Here is a 17,622-nt window from a genome sequence, read left to right as displayed (position 1 = left end):
AAGGGAAATCATGTTCATTAAATATCACATGGCGAGACACATACCTTTTACTTATGGTTGAAAGGCATATATAGCCACAATGATTATTGTTATAACCTAAGAATAAACACATCTCTCAACGTAACCTGAACTTTTGAATATTATATGGTTTGGTTAAGGGATAACAAGCACATTCAAAGATCTTAAAAAAGGCATAGTCGGGTTGTTTATGAAACAATTTGGTATAAGGATTATTATTGTGTAAAACTAGTGTTGGAAGAGTATTAATAATAATAACAACAGAAAGAAAAGCTTCACCCCAATATTTTAAAGGTAGAAATGCACCTATTAAGAGAGTAAGCCCCACATTGGTGATATGACGATGCTTTCATTCCACATAACCATTTTGCTCATGAGTATAAGGACAAGTTAGATGGAGGTGTATGCCATATTGCTGTAAAATTTTATTCAAACAAAGAATTCTTTTGCATTGTTAGATTGAATGCTTTTTATTTTAAAACTAGTTTGAAGTTCAACCATGTTTTTAAAGAGCATAAAAATAGATGAAACTTGAGACTTAGAGTGTAGTAGATAAATCCATGTAAAGCGTGATAAAGCATCTATAAAAAGCTATGTAATAACGAGCACCATTCGAAGAAGCAATGGGGGCAAGACCCTAAATATCACAAAAATTATGTTTAATAATGCAAGTGATATTATTACTACATAAAGCATGAGCAATAACAGAACTAGAGGCATGTCCTAGGCGTGAATGCCATACATCTATGGTAGAAAGAAAATGAGTAGGAATGTGATGTAACAGCTTGAACCCACGAATTGTAGCTAAGATTTGTTGCTTCCAAATTGTTGTAATTAAGCAGCGAAATAATTTGTTAATGGACAAAACCAACAGGGGTTGAATCAGTTTATTAATAAAATTGATACTTTTAAAAAATTTTCAAATTTTACCGTTTAAATTAAACCTTTAATTCCTTTAAATGGAACACCAGACAAATTAAAAAAGATAGGGAATTCAACACAAATATTTATACTGGTTGAGATCAAAAGATCGTACGTCTAGTTGTTAATCTCTTTAAACAAAGAGATTAACTTAATCATTATAAAGATCATAGTACAATTAGATTTAAAGAGAATAAGGAAAAGAAAATACCTCTCTAGAAGACATAAGAGATGAAAGTAAACTTCCTCTGAATCATACAAAGAACTTGACTAACATTCCTAGCAATAGCAAAAACACTTAATCTCCTAGAAACCCCTCTAAGGAAAAGTTATCACTCCACTCACACTAGACTTTTCAAAGCTCTTTTAAGAAGACTTAGAGAACTCTTTGCAAATACAGCACTAGAACTCTAACTCTCAAAAAGGTAGTTTCACAAATGAAAAAATGAGTTCTATTTAAAGTCATTCAGAACCTGAGTCAAGAAACTGAAAAGCCAAGTCTAAAAATACAAGGGATAATCGATTATCACTTATGATAATCAATTATTCCAATGCATTTTATAAAAACAAAAGTTTGAATAGATAATCGATTATATGGGGAGATAATCGATTATCTAGAGAGATAATCGATTATTCTAGTGGATTTTTGAAATTTTAGCACAACTTAAGATAATCGATTATCACAACAAAATTTACAAAAATAAGATAATCTAGAAGGTTTAAGAGTATGTTGCTGATTCTAAGTCTATCTAAGCTTCTTTAACTTATTTATAAGATAATTTTAAACATCAAAACACGTGTCTTCATATTGTCTTCCAATTGGCTTTGAGATTCTTTGTCATCATCAGAATCTTGTGTTTAACTTTAAGCCTGTCTTCTGCTTTTGCCAACACAAATAAGGTAATTGTCATCTGATAATTGGAGAGTAATGGGTGTAGTGAAAGTTTAAGGTGTGAAGGAAGAAGCGAAAGAAGATAATGTAAGGAGGAGAGAGAAGGGAAGAAGAGAAAGATAAACCTAAAACTGCTTTTTATTATTGTGTCTCAATGAAAGCAAAGAATACACTGTATATAAAGTGGGTGCAGCCTAGGCACGTGTAACAACTATGGAATTGAAAAACAGAATAACAAAATGAAAAATTGAACAACAAAATTGTATTAACGGAATAACAGAATATGGTTATCTAGAAGTTTACGAAGAAGAGAATTATTAGTTATTTTTATTCTCTTATAATCAATCTAGATTCTATTTTCTTCTTTTATCCTTTTATCTTTCTATGACTTCTCTAGATTTTCTTTACTTTCTTCTCTTTTAAAGAATTCTTTTCTTAGGATTTTAGCATATTACATTCTTTCAATCTTATATTGCTCGTGTGTATCAATTTTTTCATCCTCATTTTTTATTAGTATTTTTTTTCTTTCTAATTGTGTTGCTCTTTGGGTTTATACTAAAATCAGAAATTCATTTATTTTGCCAAATTTTGTTTTACAGTACTCTTCGATTTACGAGTTTCAAGAGTTTTTTTTTGCATATATCTTGACGAGGAACTAGAATTTCTTTACAAAACTATTAATTAGATTAGGGTTAGTCTTTTGGTGGATAATAAATTAATTGGAGCATAATTCAAAGTTGAGTTTTCTGTAGAAAGATAATTCAAGTTTATAGAGAAAAAGACTTACTATCGAGTTGGGAAAAACCTAAGTTTCGTGAAAAACATATTAGACCAAAAAGAAACAATTTGATGAAATTGTTATGATTGAATTTGTAAAATCTTTTCAAGAATAGTTTATAATTGATTACTTTTTGTATATTGTAGATTAAACAATTACCACACTTCAAAGTTGATTTGAACAATTTAAAATATATAAAGATATTTTTTGTTTTTTATTTAATGTTAAAAATTAAGTCACTAGATTGCACATTTTTTTAAAGAAATACTTAAATGTTGAAATTTTGTTAAAACATGATAATTGGTTGTATAGTGATGGATTTGATTTATTTTCAGAATTAAATATCTTAAGAGAAATTACAGGTTTGAAAAATGATAAACCAATTGATATTATTAATTATATAAAAATATTATATTCTTTTCCAAATGTATATATAACTTATAAAAGAATATTAACAATTTTAGTTTTAGTTGCTCTAGACGAAACGAGTTTCTCATAACTAAAGATAATAAAAATTTATTTAAAATCAACCATGTCTCGAGAAAGATTAAATGAATTAACCTTATTATCTATTGAAAAAAAAATGTTAGATGACATTAATTATGACAATTTAATAAATAATTTTGGATAAAAATAGCTCGAGAAATAAATTTTAAATAAAAAATTTCATTTTTTTAAATATTTTTTTTAAGTTTTTTTAAGGCCTTCTAAACTTTTGAGTTGACCTGAGTTTAGTTTATATTAGAAATTAACAGTTAAAACCACTTGCAACTTAAATATTAATCGAATATTTATTTAAGACAAAAAGAAAGTACTAAAGAAAATAACAATGTAAATAAACAAAAACATTATACAAAATTGCATATCTTCATATATAAAAGAAAAAAAAGTTAAACTCAAGACAGAAGGAAAGTTTAGTAAAAAGTGGTAAAAGTGTTCATAGTCATTTATTTTCCGTCCCCATTGTTCATAATAATATTTGTGTATTGAGGCTTCCAATTTTATTTTTCTTCATGTTTATGTCAATGTGAGAATAATAAAAAATATACTTAATTAAAATACTCAAAAAGCTCATTTTTAATATTGAAAAAAAAATGGTGACATTAGCGGCACTATATCAACAAGACACGTAACAATAAAAGCTCCGACAATATGTATAAGATAAAAAATAAAATAATTATATTCCATTAATGTAACAACAATAAATTTAATATTATAAATATATTTGTTTAACTATCAACAATATGTTTGGATTTCATTGAATATATGTTTGACAAAATTCTACACCTTCCAAAACAATATCTTTTTTGCTTTTATAAATATAAATGATTGTTTTGTGTATAATAAAGTTAGTACAAAGTTTTTGTTTTATATCAAACTTCATTATATAACTTTCTTTTAGCTCATTTAAATAAATATTATAATTTAATTTGATTATAGGGTCAAGTATATTTTTAGTTTCTGTATTTACATGCAAAATTAAAATTAAAATTTGTATTTTTTTTTTCAAAATTTAGATAAAATTAATTCTTATACTTATAATTTTTTTTACATTTATTTTTGTTATTCTGAAATACATATTTCATGCATTACTAAATATGGATGAATTTATATGAATTTTGAGAAAACAATGAATTACAATTTCATATATAAATATAAAGATTAAAAATATATTTAACTTTTATACATATTTGTTTTTGTAATTTTGTAATTTATTTTTTATTTTTGAATTAAATTGGTTTAGTTTTAAAATATGATAGTTTTATTTAGTTTGATTATGAACTCAAGGTCCATCATTAATGTGTGCTTATTTAAAGGTCTAAAAATACGTATCTCATTAACTTAACTTCTTAACTTTGTTTAAATAAAATAAATAAATAAATTATTTTTATTATTTGGCTAGAGAGAGTAAACTACCACAAAAATAATATGTAAAAACAACTGTGATAACTTTTAATTATTTTTTAATGTTATCTGTAAGTCTCTTTTTCAGTTCATAAGTGTATGGGCCTGGCCTTTCCGTAGGTTCAAGGTCAGCCTAGTAGGGGACCCCCAATACCCCTCACTCAGCCACACTCACTCTCACCTTGTCTCATTTTCAAAAAGCTATTCCTCTCTCTTCCCTTTCACATTTGTTGAAGCAAGAGCTCTGCTAGGGCACAATTGGTTTTCCTCTCAAAAAGAATCGAACCCACCTCCACGTAAGTAGAAGTCGAAGCTCAATCTCGTTTATGGTTCCTTTCACCTCTTAAGCTTGATTTCGTGTTGGTCCCAGTTACAATCTCTCTTATTCTTGTCTACTGTGTTTCCAGCTTCTTAAAGCAGCTTCTGGTTTTGGAACTTCTCCTCCTACGTGTTTCCTTCCTCTAAGCTCAACTTTTACTCAAGGTAAGGGAAGTTAGGATTCATGGTGTTAAGTCATTTGTTTTGCTTGTTTTAGTGCTACCTTGGGTTTCTGATGTTTGTGTTGTGCTTATGATGGTATAAAAATGCTTTGTGAGTTGTATTGGTTGGATTCCTAGTTTTGCATGCGTAGAACAGTGGGGGAGAACTGATATTCTCGCCCAAGCAAGCTCGTCTCGCCTAGGCGAGAATAGAAAAAGCTCGCCCAGGTTTCTGCATGAGTGCTCGCTCAGCGAGAGGCTGAGTTTTTGAGCAACAAACCTTCTCGCTTAGGCGAGAAGGCCTCGCCTAAGCAAGAGCTCGCGAAATCTTCCAAGAACCTCTGTTGCAGTCTCGCCTAAGCGAGAGCCCGTAGCTTAAGCGAGCCAACTTCTCTCGCCTAAGCGACGACACGTAGCTTGGGCGAGAGCTGGCGTAGGGACGTGCTAGTCTCTTATATGCTTGGGTTTTGGTTGATTGCTTTATTCGAACTATTCTATTAAAGTCTAAAGTATGTAAATATGCATGAAATTCTTAGCTCTATGAACTACAATTGATATGTTGCATGAGTAACACATGGATTTTGGTTGTTTGGTTGAGAACTTGCATGAGACTTGGATGTTTGAGATAAAAGTGGTGGTTATGGTATGAGAATCATGAATTTGGTGTGAGATAGGCGTAATTCCATGAGTCTCGTGGGGAGATTTCATGGTGGTGTGTAGTGTATATAATTAAGATAAGGATTCAAGTAAGGATCGCATCCCGAAACTCTAAAGGGTCGGTTAGTCTCATGTAGAGCAGACTGACTCAAGTGGTGAGAATAGCGGGAGGCCCTTGTCTTTGGCAGGATAATGGCCTTAGATGCTTAAAGGCTAACCTTGTGTGTGGTATGGTGAAACCCATTGGTAATGGCTCTGCAGAGCAGTAGAGGCCACACAAGTGCAAGTGTCCAGTGAATCCAATCTTATTGTATTTATCCGGATAATTGAGTCATAGTGTCCTGCTTGTTTGCTATAACATGAATTTGTGCTTACCTTGTTGTATGCTTGAGAACTGTTTGAAGTATCTGTTTTTTATAATATGTTAAAATTTATTTTACACTAGCTTACCCTTTCATTTTTGTGTATGTTTTTGTCTTGCTTTCTCTTTTGCGATGATCACCTTATTATTGGGAGCAGATGGGGGAAATGTTGAAGGCAGACCTGATGGTGGCAGCGGTGCAATTTAGATGGCCTGTTATATGTGGCTCTTAGGAGCAGTTTTAAGGCCCTAATACCTTTGTGATTCCTTGCTCCATGAGCAACCCCTTTGGCCAAACTGTTAAACTCCTAGTCTATGTTTTGTTCATGGCAATTTTTGGTATGCCTTGTTATCTTTTGAGATGGATGACTGTAACAGTGGATTCTTTATATATGATGTTCATCTGGTTGCACTCTTTATTATTATAAGGTTAAAATACTCCGTTGGTCCTCGTTTTTGTAGCAAAAATCTCAATTTGGTCCTCGTATTTTTATTAGTCTTAATTAGGTCCTCATTTTTATAAATTAGTATCAATTAGGTCCTTTCCGTTAGTAGAGAACTAACACCGTTAAGTAGGTGCCATGTGTCAGCTTCTCATTTTTTTGAATTTTTTTGAATTTTTTTGAATTTTTTTTGAATTTTTGAATTTTTTTTTTGAATTTTTTATTTTTTTTTTAAAAATATTTATGCCACGTGTCACTTTTGTAATGTGCCACGTGTCAATCTAACACGTGTCAAATTAATGTATGAATCTCAATTTGGTCCTCATATTTGTTAATTTAATTTGATTTCAGTCCCAATTTTTTTTAAAATAATTTTAATTTCATATGCTCCAAATTTAGAACAAATTTAATTTTTTTATAAATATAATAATGATACTTTTATTACAAGTGATATTTCTATTACATATTTTTAACAACATTTAATTTATTTAAATTTATATTTTACATTAAACTTTATTTAAATTTTATTTTAAAATTATAAATATAGAGATTAATAAATTTATATTCGAAATATTTGTATAATATTCAATATCAACAATATTTTAGAGTTGGCTTAAAAATAACAATTTTATAAATTCAAATTTAAAATTTTAAAATAATTTTATAAAAAATTAAAATAAATATATTTAAAATTTTAATATTAAATATAATTAATATTATTAAAATATTTAATAAAAATATCAATTTTAATAAAAATAATCATAACATTATATAAAATTTGGAGTGCCTGAAATTGAATTTTTTTAAAAAAAATTGGGACTCAAATCAAATCAATTTAACAAATATGAGGACCAAATTGAGATTCATATATTAATTTGACATGTGTCACCATATTAGATTGACACGTGGCCAATTACAGAAGTGACACGTGGCATAAATATATTTTTAAAAAAATTTAAAAAAACGAGGACCAACGGAGTATTTTAACCTTATTATAATTATGTAACATTTTTATTTAGTAGATTTAATCTATTTAATTGGGATGTCACATTATCTAATAAACATTTTAAAAAAATATCTATAAAGTTTAATTTAACCGGGTTATGAAGTAACTTTAATTATTTTAATTCAATTAATTTTCAATTTGTTAACATTTAAGAAACATTTCATCCATCGTACTTTAATAACTACTAATATTGTTTTATATTTAACATTGTTAATGAATTGATAATTGAAAAAAAAACGGTAAAACTTAGTTTTGCTTTTTTTAAGATTCATAGTTTTTAATTATTAAAATTAAAAGTTAAAGACTAATTTGTTAAATATATATTGGTTTATTATATTTATGTGAAAAAAAATCGTAAAATCTAGTTTACATGTGTGTACACATATACATAAAAATAAATAAAACCAAATTTAAATTGTGAAATATTATTGTTCTTAGCTGCGGTGAACAAAGTGATATTGTGAAGTTGAACCCGCATTTTCAAGGATTGATTGTTAAGTCGAGACTCACTGTAATTTCTGAATTGGTGAATCCGGGGATCTGGAAAACCATTTTGGATTAATCAAGTATGCATTTGTGATTAAGCAATTCAGAATATATTTTTAGATCTGATGCTTCATTCCAGTTGACTAATTCAATACTCAAATTGACTAATCCAAAATGTAGTATGGATCCGAAAATGCATTTTAAACTATCTGATTGAATTTACAGGTACATATCAGATTGACTAATTCAGAATGATTCCTATATCCAGTAATGCATACCAGATTTACCGATCCGAAATTGTGTTTAATTTATCTATGCCAATCCAAAACACTTTCAATCCGGAATAACCTAATGCATGCAGAAAAGGAAAAACTAAGCACGGGAGCTTCTTCCTTAAGCACGCAAGAGCTTCTTCTCCTTTCCAGAAAGGTCGTCGCACTGGGTCAGCTGCTCCAATCTTCCATTGCCTCCTTCAAGTTGCCACCGGAGACGCTCGAGGCCAGCAAAGAGGTCGTCGGCACCGTGTTGGGTCCCTCTCTATCAACTTCCACCTTCATTAGTTCGCTCCAACTTCAGGTTCAGGCCATTCCATAATCCTCTCTACACACAATTCACCAATTTTTTTAAACACCTTCAGCTCCACCAAACTCCAACTCTACTTTCAATTTTTCCTCTCCATATTCATCACACAACCCACACTACTTCATCACCCTCATCCCCATCAACACTATCCTCTTCATCTGTGCCTTTCCCTCATCATAATTTTCGTTCATACTCCTCCAAACAGACCTCCGTGTTTGTAAGTGATATGTAGAGTTGCAACAATTGAAAAATGTGTCTTTGTGGAGTATGTAACGTGTTTGCATCTTCTCTCAAAAGAAACTTAACACTACCAAAGCAGTAATAGAAAAAACTACAACAACTTGTCCCTGGTTTTCCAGTGACTGTGGTATGCTTCTACAGATAACTTGAGACATTTTTTCATGGAAGGTAATTGAAAATTAATGTTTAACTTTAAGTTTCTAAAACTAAAAGTTACGAAGGACTTGATGAGGCATTTTTGGTTGTACATTTGTCTCTACTTCATGTTATAGTGATAAAAACAAAATCACCATTCTGGAAAGAAATCATGCATTCCCAAAATCACCTCCTATATCTGCAACTGATATCAATGCCTTTCAATTATCGATACCTTTTTTTTCACACTCACAGCTTCACTAGCACTGCTATTGGCATGTGGCTCCATACCACCATGGTCAACTACACCCTCTTTGCTGGAGAGTTGGCTACAAGAAACAAGGGAAGCGAGCATGAAATTGAGGCCATAGAGATTGATGGAATGGTGGATGCGTGTGTGGTGCAGAAGGTGGGGATAATACATTTTATAGGGTGCAGGAAGAAATTAACCATTGTAGCCATTGTTGCTTCCTCTGTCTTCTTATTTCATATCAATCACAAGGCAATTTTACATATAACTTTAGTTCTTTGACTTACCATTTTTTGGCGATGGTTTAGAGCCTCAAGTTTATGTCTTTCATATTCATTCTTTCTTCCTTCAAACAATAAAATTACAAGCACGGAAAGTTTCAACTACAATAAACAAATATAGAGTTAAAGTTTGAAATAATTACTATATAAAACATCAGAAAACAATAAAATTCTAGAACAAAATGAATATTAACATTCTACTGACCATTTGGCCACAGATACTCAAATAGTTCTATATCTACATCAGTCATTAAACTGTGCAATCATGGATTCAATAATTTGATGGGGTGAGATTAAGAAGCACAAGAAAATTGCAACATTTAACAAAAATCTGGCATGAGATTCAGACAAAATAAGGAGGCGTCTCAAAACAATCTCAAATTAATCACAGTAAAGCGCATTGAAACTCCTCTGCAATTTTTAAACCATAAAACATATTATAATGACAACAGACATGTTTATAAAATTAAGCAAACCACCTGGTGTTGACTTAGCTAATACTTTTTATGTATGAATTTGTGCATATTTATGCATAAAGTATCATTTACATGTTTTAGTATTAAGTTTTATTATAAAATGAAACAATTATAAAATTAAAATATTAAGTTTTTTATGAGAGAATTCTAAAGTAACAATGACAAAAAAAAAATTATGTAAGAAAGATCTAAAAACATAAACAAGCTCTTCCACTCTAGGGCCGGATACTAAAATATCTACAGTCGAACTTCCAAAAGAAAAATGTTATGTAATGCAAATAAATTATGTCCACTTTTTCCCTTCAATATTTCTTTCTCTTCTTGTGGGTCCTTTTTTTCTCTTCCTGTGAAAGTTATTAGGATTATAAAGCACTGCTTTTCCTCCTAAGCATTTGTCAAATTTTCTATATACAACAAACCATGAAAATCAGAGAGTTTCTCAGAAGACAAATTTGAAATATACTTAACTGTATCATGCATATTCTTTTCCTCTTTTCTTTTCCTCTTCTTGTGGTGCACATCAATAGATTTATCCGATGGATTGCACATGTTTTGTTTACCATTATAGATCTCCTGAGTAAATTGTGCTGAAGCAACTTTCTGAGCAATTTCCATGGGGAGAACCTCAATATCAAATTCGCATCTCAGACAAAGTTAACTTGCCAATTTGTCTAGTGACATTTGAATTCAGCATGTCTAGTATATTCTCATGCTACAAAAGTGATCATCCAATAAAGATAAAAATAGTTAAGTCAGACATATGCAAGAAAAACATGGAGTAAAAAAGGAGCCAACAAAAGAAATTTAAAACAAATCCCTGATTATATGAATTCAAACATGTAACTAGGTACCATCCATAACTACTAAACAATTATTTAGTGCTGATATATAATACAACAACGCAAATAATTATGTATTGCTTCCAGAGGATACTGAAAACCCTATTTTCCAAAGTTAACCAATCTGTTAGTGCTACTGTTTTATGATCATAAAACCAAACATTGTAATAATTTAGGGGACTGTTAAACCCCTATAGGAATTCAAACAAAACCAACTAATCCCCTAATGTAGTGCGTAGGGCAGACCTTAGGTATCAATCTAGGAAATAGCTAAAAATGTAGTGAAAATAGTGTGAGAACCTGAAATTATGTCTAACATTGGGAAAATGTAAAATATGAACTAAACATGCTAAAGTGCAATGCAAATTCTTCCTATATATTTCTAATGCTAAAATCAACACAAAAATGAAATTAAAACAAATCTACATGCTCAAAACAGTGATACACAAATCAAATGCAAAAGCTGTGAAACAGAACTTTGTGTACCTGACAGCTATGGTGCAGATATGCTTTGAATAAGTGAGTGAATGGTGTAGAAATGAAATTATACTTTCCAATGAATATTATATGGATTGAATTGAAGATAAGAACTGAAAATTTTAACAAGCAAACATCAGAAATTGAAAACACTAAACTAAGATATCCTAAGTTAACTTAACTAACAAAATTAACATAAACAATTACCTAAGTTCTATTTGGTTTGATTTTCCAATTTTTGATGAAAAGAGAGATGAATTATGAATTAGAAACATAAAACAAAAAGAAATCACCTATTAAAACTAATGGAGAGTGATTGAAACAGTGAAGCATAAATATATCACAAATATACGCATGAACACGTCACACAAATTAACATTAACTCGAGCTGAAACTCAAAGTGAAGAGCTTAATTCTTGTTCTTTGAACAAGGCTGACATTGCAGTCACTTGAGTATAGGTTAATGACATTGCATTCTTTAATTTCTAGAGCAAGTCAACTAAAGAAATCAGTGTTGATGCAAGAACAAGAATTAATTTCTTCAATTTGAGTTTAAGCTTGAGTTAAATTGAAAAAACATGTGAGAAGAAGAGAAGAGATGAATTTGAACGGTGGAAACAACATCAAACATAAAATAAGTACAGAAATTAAAAAAATCAAAACCAAATGTAGATGTTGTAAACCAAAATAGGTTCAACTCCAAAGCTTCTCCATCACCATGCTCACTTTGTAGTCTAGGCAAAGGGAGAACTCTAGAGAGAATCCTCTATCAAAGAAGTTAAACAATTGCTTTATTCACTTTTTTAAGATCTCTTCCAACATTTTATTCAAAAAATGTTTCTTTTTTTATGCTAATTCAGATTCGTAAGTTAGAATGGACGAGGGTTAACAAGAAAAATTCATAAGAGCAATCAAAGCCAAGGACAGATCTATCACTGACAACAAAATTTGAAAATTTTATTCATTAGGAGAGATTTTCGTTACATATTCCAACTGGAAAGAAGTAATCTAAAGTCACTGAAAGATCAATCATTTAGGCCTTGTCTAACAACCAAAAGCTAATAAACTAGATAATAGTATTATCGACCACAAATCCCCTCTGTGTCAGATTATATTACACCATAAAAAAATAACCTCATGCATTTTAATCACTTAAAGCTAATGATAAAAAACATCTCCATCAAACAATTTAAAAAATTTAATCAATTAGTTTTAATCAAACAATTTAAAAACCAAAAGTTTAATCAAACAATCTAAAAACTTTATTCATTAGGAAAATTGTTTTTTACAATACAATATCGATAATGTAGGGCTGATGACCAAAAGTTAATATAAACTGAAGAATAGTACTGATGACCAAAAGTTAATATAAACTGAAAAATAGTGTTATCTACTTATGACCAAAAGCTAATATAAACTGAAGAACAGTGTTATCCACCGCATTGTCAGGTGTTATTGCAGAGTCAGATAAATCTCAACAAATACCTTCATGCATCAACCTCCTCCACATGAACATGAGTTGCAGTTGAAAGATAAAAAAAATCTTCATTGAAAATTCCTATGTCTTTTGATGAGAAGTTTGACCAGTACTCCGTATCTAAATCAGGAAAACTAATGTGTGATAGATCCATATACTCCTCCTGTGTTTCCTGGTGAGGGATGGAAAACTCATTTGGGATTGAATTTTCCAAAAGTACATGAGAGCCATTGCAGACTAATTCACTCTTCTTTTTTGTGTCAGTATCTGACTGCTCCTTCTGTGTTTCTTTATGAGGGATGGAAAACTCATTTGGGATTGAATCTTCCAAAAGTACATGAGAGGCATTGCATACTAATTCACTCTTCTTTTTTGTCTCAGTATCTGAATTTATAGGAGAACTGTGAAGGTTGGGTTTATAAGTTATTTCTTCGTCAGGACAGACCATAACAGTCTCAGAATGAGTAACAACATCCTTATTGCATGTTGTAACAGATTTATTGGTTGCTGTTCCAGGATGTGTTTCTATGATGGATGAGTTGGTGGGAACCTGTGACCGTGTAACTGTGGAATTTGCGATTAATGATTGAGTCCCTACTGATGGGAGCATGTTTAGACCTGAGAGAGTGAGCATATAAAGTAAAAGTGTAAAAATTAAATTCAAAAAATAATATTGTATGCTTAATAATATAGTCAGAAACCATTATACCTTTAAATTGATTTTTCTTGCCAGGTGGTCTACCACGAGGTTTTTTTGCAATTGTAGGCGCATCTATTGCTTCACTATTTTTTCTCTTGTGAGACTGCTGCCACTGTACCTTGTTGTCTGTGTTTGTGTTCTGTACAGAGTCCATACCAGTACACACGCCTAACAAAAAGAATCCAAAACTATAAAACTTCGAGCATTGTCATTTCAGCAATAAAAAAAACACCGATCTTTGAAGTGATGTACCTGAAGGGGTTTTATCAGCAACAGGGATTAGCCTCTGAAAGGTATGATAAGCATTGACGACATTTTGCACGTCCTGCACCAATTTCTGAACCCTAAACTGTTCTTGCATCATAGCAACCCTTTCTTGATTCAAGATTAAGTTTTCTTGATTCAAGATTAAGTTTTGTCGCTTCAGAGATATATAATCCTCGAGTATACGCCCAAGATTTAACGAAGGCTTGCATACCTAGAAAACAAAAATGGAAGAATTAAATGAAAAGGGTTAGAGAGAATGAGAAAAAGAATTGTGCGTTGTTAAAGGAGGAAAAAAGGGAAACCTGGTTGAATGGAGAACCGGAGAAGAGGGAGGAAGCCTCCATGCGGAAGGTGGCACGCGTGTGCGATAGGTTGTTGGCGCAGAGATAGTTGTCCACTATCAATGCAACTTGAGACGGCGAAATGTTAACCTTTCCCAACGATTCTTTCAGCGGCACCGTTTCTTGCATCATCTTTTTTACTTTTTTATTTTTCAGACTTTGGAGAATGCAAACAGCGTCACTCTCGTATTTAAACACACCCACTGTCCCGCGCAAGCGTACATTTTTTTCAAATATTTTATGTTCTTTCCGTTTTTATTTTTCTCTTATCCTTTTGTCATTTTTTTTCTCCTTTTCAATCTTTTTTTTTTTGTACTTCTATTTTCTTAAAATAAGTCATTCTAAACTCTAATCACTCTTAATATATGAGATTCTAAATTCCAAGGACAATCTATTTATCAGGTTTAGGGTCAATTATTCATTCCCAATTACAAATAACTTAATCAAATCTACGTGGATGTGTGGGTAAATTAACAACATTTTATTTTCTAAATTCACAAAAAAATTAAAAAAGTTTACATTTTATTTTATAAATTTATAAATATTTTTTAAAGATTATTGTCTCTTATTTATATGAATGAAGTCTAATTAAATATATTTGAGAGTGTAATTGAATTTATATGAAATCCAAAGTTAATTGTGTAACATTTATTTTCTCTCCATTTTGATCTCTCTTTTTCTTAAATATTATACTTACAAGTAAAAATTACTAAGCAATTTCATTACAGGCATAACAATATGCATGTTTGGTTTTGTGTCAAATTGATGTAGAATTGATTAGAATTGATTTTTTAACGCATAATCAGTGTGTGTTTAGTTTTCAAAATCAATTAAAGTATGAAAAATTCACGTTGAATGAGAAGTATTTAATTCTTGTTTCTGCGTTGGAGAATTGATTAATCAATAATCAATTCTCCAACATTGAACCAAACACACCCAATACCAATTAGCTTTTAAGTATTATGTCAATATTCTAAGCCTAGGTGTAACACTCTCTGTTTATATTGATTATATTGAACTTTCTTATTTCAATATCTAGTATGAAGTAATTTTATGATTTTATAAGTAAATTGATATATTATGAGAAATAATTTTGTACGAAGTAAATGATGATTTTTTTAGGTGTCAACTACTTCTTATTTTTGAATTGTCTAAGTAACATTGTGATCAAATCATCATAAACCATTGGATTAGGCTGAAAATTTTACAAAACATTCTTAAAACATAGTTCTTCACTGTGACCGGTGGGATTTTGAATTGGATATGTATTGAAGGAGCAGTAATTTCCACACTTTAGTGTAAAAGTTAGGTTTTCACATGCAATCTAGTTCTGACTTGCCTTGGTAAGAATTTTGTTCTCATATTATTAACCGTTGGATTGAGATGAAATTTTTATAAAGCGTTCTTAAGACGTAGTACTTAACTTTGACGGTTGGGATTTTGATTTAGAGATCTGTTGTTAAAGAAATAATTTTTGCAAGTTGAACTTGTGTCACTTACATCCTGTTTTGAGTTATTTTAGTAAACATTTGATTCTTGTTTCATTAGCTGTTGGATTGAGCTCATATTTGTTCAAGATGTTCTAAAGACATAGTTATTTATTTTCATCGTAGGGATTTACAAATAGTCATGTGTGGTAATATATATATGAATTTTACAATTTGGAGTAAGAATAAGTCTTTTAGAAAGTCAACAAGTCTCCTTGCAACTACCATGAAGTTGCCAACTATTGGATTTTTGACCAAGCTTCTGTATATGGTCAAAATAAATTTACCCTCACTAAGGAATCTCAAAAATCTACCATCAGTTCATCTTTATCCATTTGTGCAAGGTTTTTCCTATAAATAGGACTTCATTTCCCATATCTTCTTCACAAAATCCAAAAACAAAATAGGGAAAGAGGTCTAAACTCTTGTGAGAAAATTGAAGTAGGAGAGGGAATCCAACACCTTGAGGTCTTCATTTCCATCTTAGAGTATAATTTGTTGAAATTAAGTAACAAAATAATTAGTGATGAGTCATTATTTTCCTCAATTCCACTAGCCTTTGTGTACCCATTTGACAGTTGTTCAATGCTTAATTGTTCATCTTCTGTGTGCTTTTCATCTGCTGGGCTTTATTGGGTCACTGTTCTGAATTTGAGTTAATTTCGCATTATTTGGCCTAATTTTCGTTTTTAATTATTTTTAGGTATTTGGGTGAAGCAATTTTGGATCTTAGACATTAATATTTAGTTGAAGAGACTTGCCATATCATTTCCACGTCATCTGAGTGAATGGGCCAACATTAGAGGCCCAGAAGTGGCATTTTTGTAATTCTACAGCTCATAATGGCAATTTTGTAAATATGAGTGACAGGGGTGATGGGACCACGAGTTTTAGGTCTTCTTGCATGGAGGCAGCCGCATTCTTCCTCTTCCACATTCTCTCCAACCTCATTTTTTTTATGTTTTAAGCTTTGGAAGGTGACCCATGGAGGCATAAGCTAATTTTTCACGTTTTCCATTCGTTTTTCACGTTTTATGAGTCTTGGACAGCACATTGAATTTGTATTCACGTTTTCTACACCTTGGGTAACATTTATATTGAAGTATTCCCATTTTTGGTTGCTGTTTTCGTTGTTGCACGTTTTCTTTCCTTGCACATTTTCGATTCCTACACCAATTTAGGTTTTCTGCATCAATTTGCACTCATTTGGATGGTTGAATCAAAATTTATGTTGGACCCTAATTCGGATTCCATGAGGAACTAAGTTTATATGTTGATTCTTTGCAAACAATGGATTGAAACCTTGAGATTAGTGTTTTGTTCAGGGGAGTTATGTTAATCACTCAATTCTGAATTTGCGTTTGGGTTTAAATGAAGAAACCATTCTGTTTTTCCTTAATTTGCAGAGTGGAATCATTGTGTGTTCATGCTTAGTGAACTGTAGTAGATTCATGGATGTGTGCTTTGCTTAATTGCACTTGAGTTCGAGTTAATTTGCGTTAGTAGTTAATTCGGGTTCCATGAGAGTTAATATAACCATTTTGAGTTGTAATCCGTGATTGGTGGATGTTCATTTGAAGCAAGGAATCAACACTGCTTTTACATTGATTTTACACGTCTGCATTTAGGTTTTCAATTGTGTGTTGCATCCGCAAATCTGTCTGCCAACCCCCCCCCCCGCTTTGTGTTATTGTTGTGTTCATCTGGAAATTGAAGCTTTGAATGAAAATATTGGTCGTTGGGAGACGACTTGGTTCACTTTCATATACTGCATTTTCTTTGTTTTAATTTGGTAAGGTACGACCTCTATCAATTAGCGTTTGGACAAAAACCAAGAGGAACAGTGAATTGGGTTCTTAATAAAAATTGTGCTTTAAAATTGTTTTCCTTTTAATATCAAAGATCAATTAAAATTATTTTCTTTATTTTAATAATCACAATAAAATAAAGAGAGTAGAGAAGAGAAAATTTCACAAGGTATTTATACTTGTTTGGATCAAAAGACAGTTGTTAATCTCTAAAAAAATGAGATTAACTCAATCACTAAAATAAATCACAAATACAATCACATATAAGAAAGTTTAGGGTTTAGAAAACACCTCCCTTGAAATCCACAAGAGATGA

At 30.9% G+C, this 17,622-nt stretch overlaps 1 protein-coding gene across 1 annotated transcript; it reads right to left on the bottom strand.

Moving 5' to 3' along the window:
- Window positions 1–11,241: 11,241 nt before the first annotated feature.
- LOC114162704 lies at window positions 11,242–14,152 on the bottom strand. Its single transcript, XM_028046663.1, has 5 exons — window positions 13,973–14,152; window positions 13,656–13,881; window positions 13,413–13,571; window positions 12,712–13,321; window positions 11,242–11,339 (listed from the first exon to the last, which is right to left on the bottom strand). Exons 1-4 carry the CDS (start codon window positions 14,141–14,143, stop codon window positions 12,714–12,716), a joined length of 1,164 nt encoding a protein of 387 aa, XP_027902464.1. The 5' UTR covers window positions 14,144–14,152; the 3' UTR covers window positions 11,242–11,339; window positions 12,712–12,713.
- Between the last annotated feature and the right edge of the window lie 3,470 nt (window positions 14,153–17,622).

This window comes from Vigna unguiculata, chromosome 9, assembly GCF_004118075.2.
Source record: "Vigna unguiculata cultivar IT97K-499-35 chromosome 9, ASM411807v1, whole genome shotgun sequence".
NCBI lineage: Eukaryota > Viridiplantae > Streptophyta > Magnoliopsida > Fabales > Fabaceae > Vigna > Vigna unguiculata.
This window is presented reverse-complemented; position numbering and strand designations above follow the sequence as displayed.